This window comes from Haplochromis burtoni, unplaced genomic scaffold, assembly GCF_018398535.1.
Source record: "Haplochromis burtoni strain Fernald_Lab_line unplaced genomic scaffold, NCSU_Asbu1 Contig_279, whole genome shotgun sequence".
NCBI lineage: Eukaryota > Metazoa > Chordata > Actinopteri > Cichliformes > Cichlidae > Haplochromis > Haplochromis burtoni.
In genome coordinates, this window is record NW_024582640.1 from 779,509 (window position 1) to 781,231 (window position 1,723).

At 38.1% G+C, this 1,723-nt stretch overlaps 1 protein-coding gene across 3 annotated transcripts in view; it reads left to right on the top strand.

Moving 5' to 3' along the window:
- The window catches only part of LOC102296634 (immunoglobulin kappa light chain-like), a 2,097-nt gene extending 1,285 nt beyond the window's left edge, over positions 1-812 (top strand). For 2 of the 3 annotated variants that reach the window (XM_042227749.1, XM_042227750.1), the window contains exon 4: positions 396-812. In XM_042227749.1, coding sequence (XP_042083683.1) covers positions 396-509 — 114 coding nt within the window. In that variant the 3' untranslated portion in view covers positions 510-812. Of the gene's footprint in view, positions 1-73; positions 200-278; positions 311-395 lie in introns of all 3 variants that reach the window. The other variant, XM_042227751.1, reaches the window with a different exon arrangement.
- The last annotated feature ends 911 nt before the right edge of the window (positions 813-1,723 follow it).

The following is a 1,723-nucleotide window of genomic DNA, read 5'->3' on the forward strand; positions in this document are numbered from 1 at the left end:
TGGTATTATAAATAGGAGCAGATCATATTCGATGAACTCAGGAAGAAAAGCTAAAAAGCTCTGTCATTTCTAGGATTTACAGATTCTGCTGCCCTGATGTATTTCTTAAGCGCAGCTTTAACACTCACCACCATCATCAGCGTGTTATCAACTTTTTTAGTGTATAAGATGAAAAAGAGGAACAACTGCCAATCCAGAGGTCTTATCTTATCTTATTTTACTGTTGTGTTTAAAAATAGTGGCATTTAAGTTTAAATCATTTCCTTTTTTCTCAGCAGACTCAAACGCAAATGATTCTGTAAATTTAGAGGTGAGTTTTAAAGTGTGGAAGTTCATGTGTTTTTAGGAGATGACATTTCTTGTTGAATTGTTATCTTGATTCTTTTGGTGTCTAGAGCACCCAAGAGGACAACCTTCATTATGCTGCTTTGAGAAAAATTAGGACGAAAGGAGCAAGAAGACAGACGAGCAACACCCAGGATACATGTGTGTACTCCGGTATAAAGTAAACATAGTAGAAATGATGATTCTTAGTATTACCTTTCTAACTGATTTAACTGCTAACAGAATTTGATCACTTGCATATGTTTGAAATTGCTGTAAATGTAATTCCAGTAGATAATTTGTTTTGGATTTTGGGTTTGATGTATTTTTGAAGTTCTGTAATTTTTAGTTGTCTCTTTGAAGTTGTTGTTGTGTTGACTGTTTTTTATCATTTGGATTTTTGATTCTTAATTTTGGTGAGTTTAATATTGGATACCCTGTCTCGTCAAGTTAATCAGGTCCAGCTGTGTCCCCCACCTGTGTGTGATTTCCCGGTGTCTCTCTGTGTACTTATAGTGTGTGTTTTCCTCTGTTCCTCGTCGCGTCGTCTGTGTTCATACTCTGTGAAATCCCCTGCGTGCTCTCCCTGCTGTTCTCCCTTCATGTTCAGGTTTGCTACTCCTTGGTGTAGTTTCTCCCAGTTTAGTCATCCTTAGTTCTGTTTTGCCATCTCCACCTTATGTTTGGTATTGTTAATAAATCGCCCTCACGTCTAAATAAGTACTGCATTTGAGTCCTCCTTTCCACTCCTCACACGGCCACTGACTCAGACCGTGACACCTTTGTTCTTTGTCTCTGTGGCTGTCTATCTCCACCCTCTGCTCTCTCTGGTTTCTGAGGATCTCTAAAATGATTTTTGGATTTCTGCTTTTTTCTATTTTGTAATTCTGTTCGCAACCTAATAAAAGATTAGCTTTCTGTCTGCCTTCAGTCCTACACTTGCATCATTAATTCTTGAAACTGTGTTTGGCATCAATCATGTGAAGGACGAATACACTGTATTTGTAAAGTACTTGAATCATGTAAGCATCATACTGTACTCACATGGCCTCCACAGTCACCAGATTTCAGTTCCACAGAGCATCTTTGGGATGCGAGATTCACATTGGGGGTGTGCAGATACCAAATCTGCAGCAGATGCTATTATATCAGTATAACCAATATATCTGAGCAAGGTTTTCAGCACTTTTTTGAATCGATGTTTTAAAAGAATTAAATCTGTACAAATGAGTGTTGGATACTGGATGGATATTGGTTATTTAAAATGTAAAGATCCAGCTTTAATCGAGAGTATCCCAACAATAATCCCCAATGAGCAGCAATACTCACTTTTAAAATGAAGAAATCTCCAGCAGAACCAAGCTGAGGAAGGCTTTGGAAAAGAGGGGCTATAGAGGAG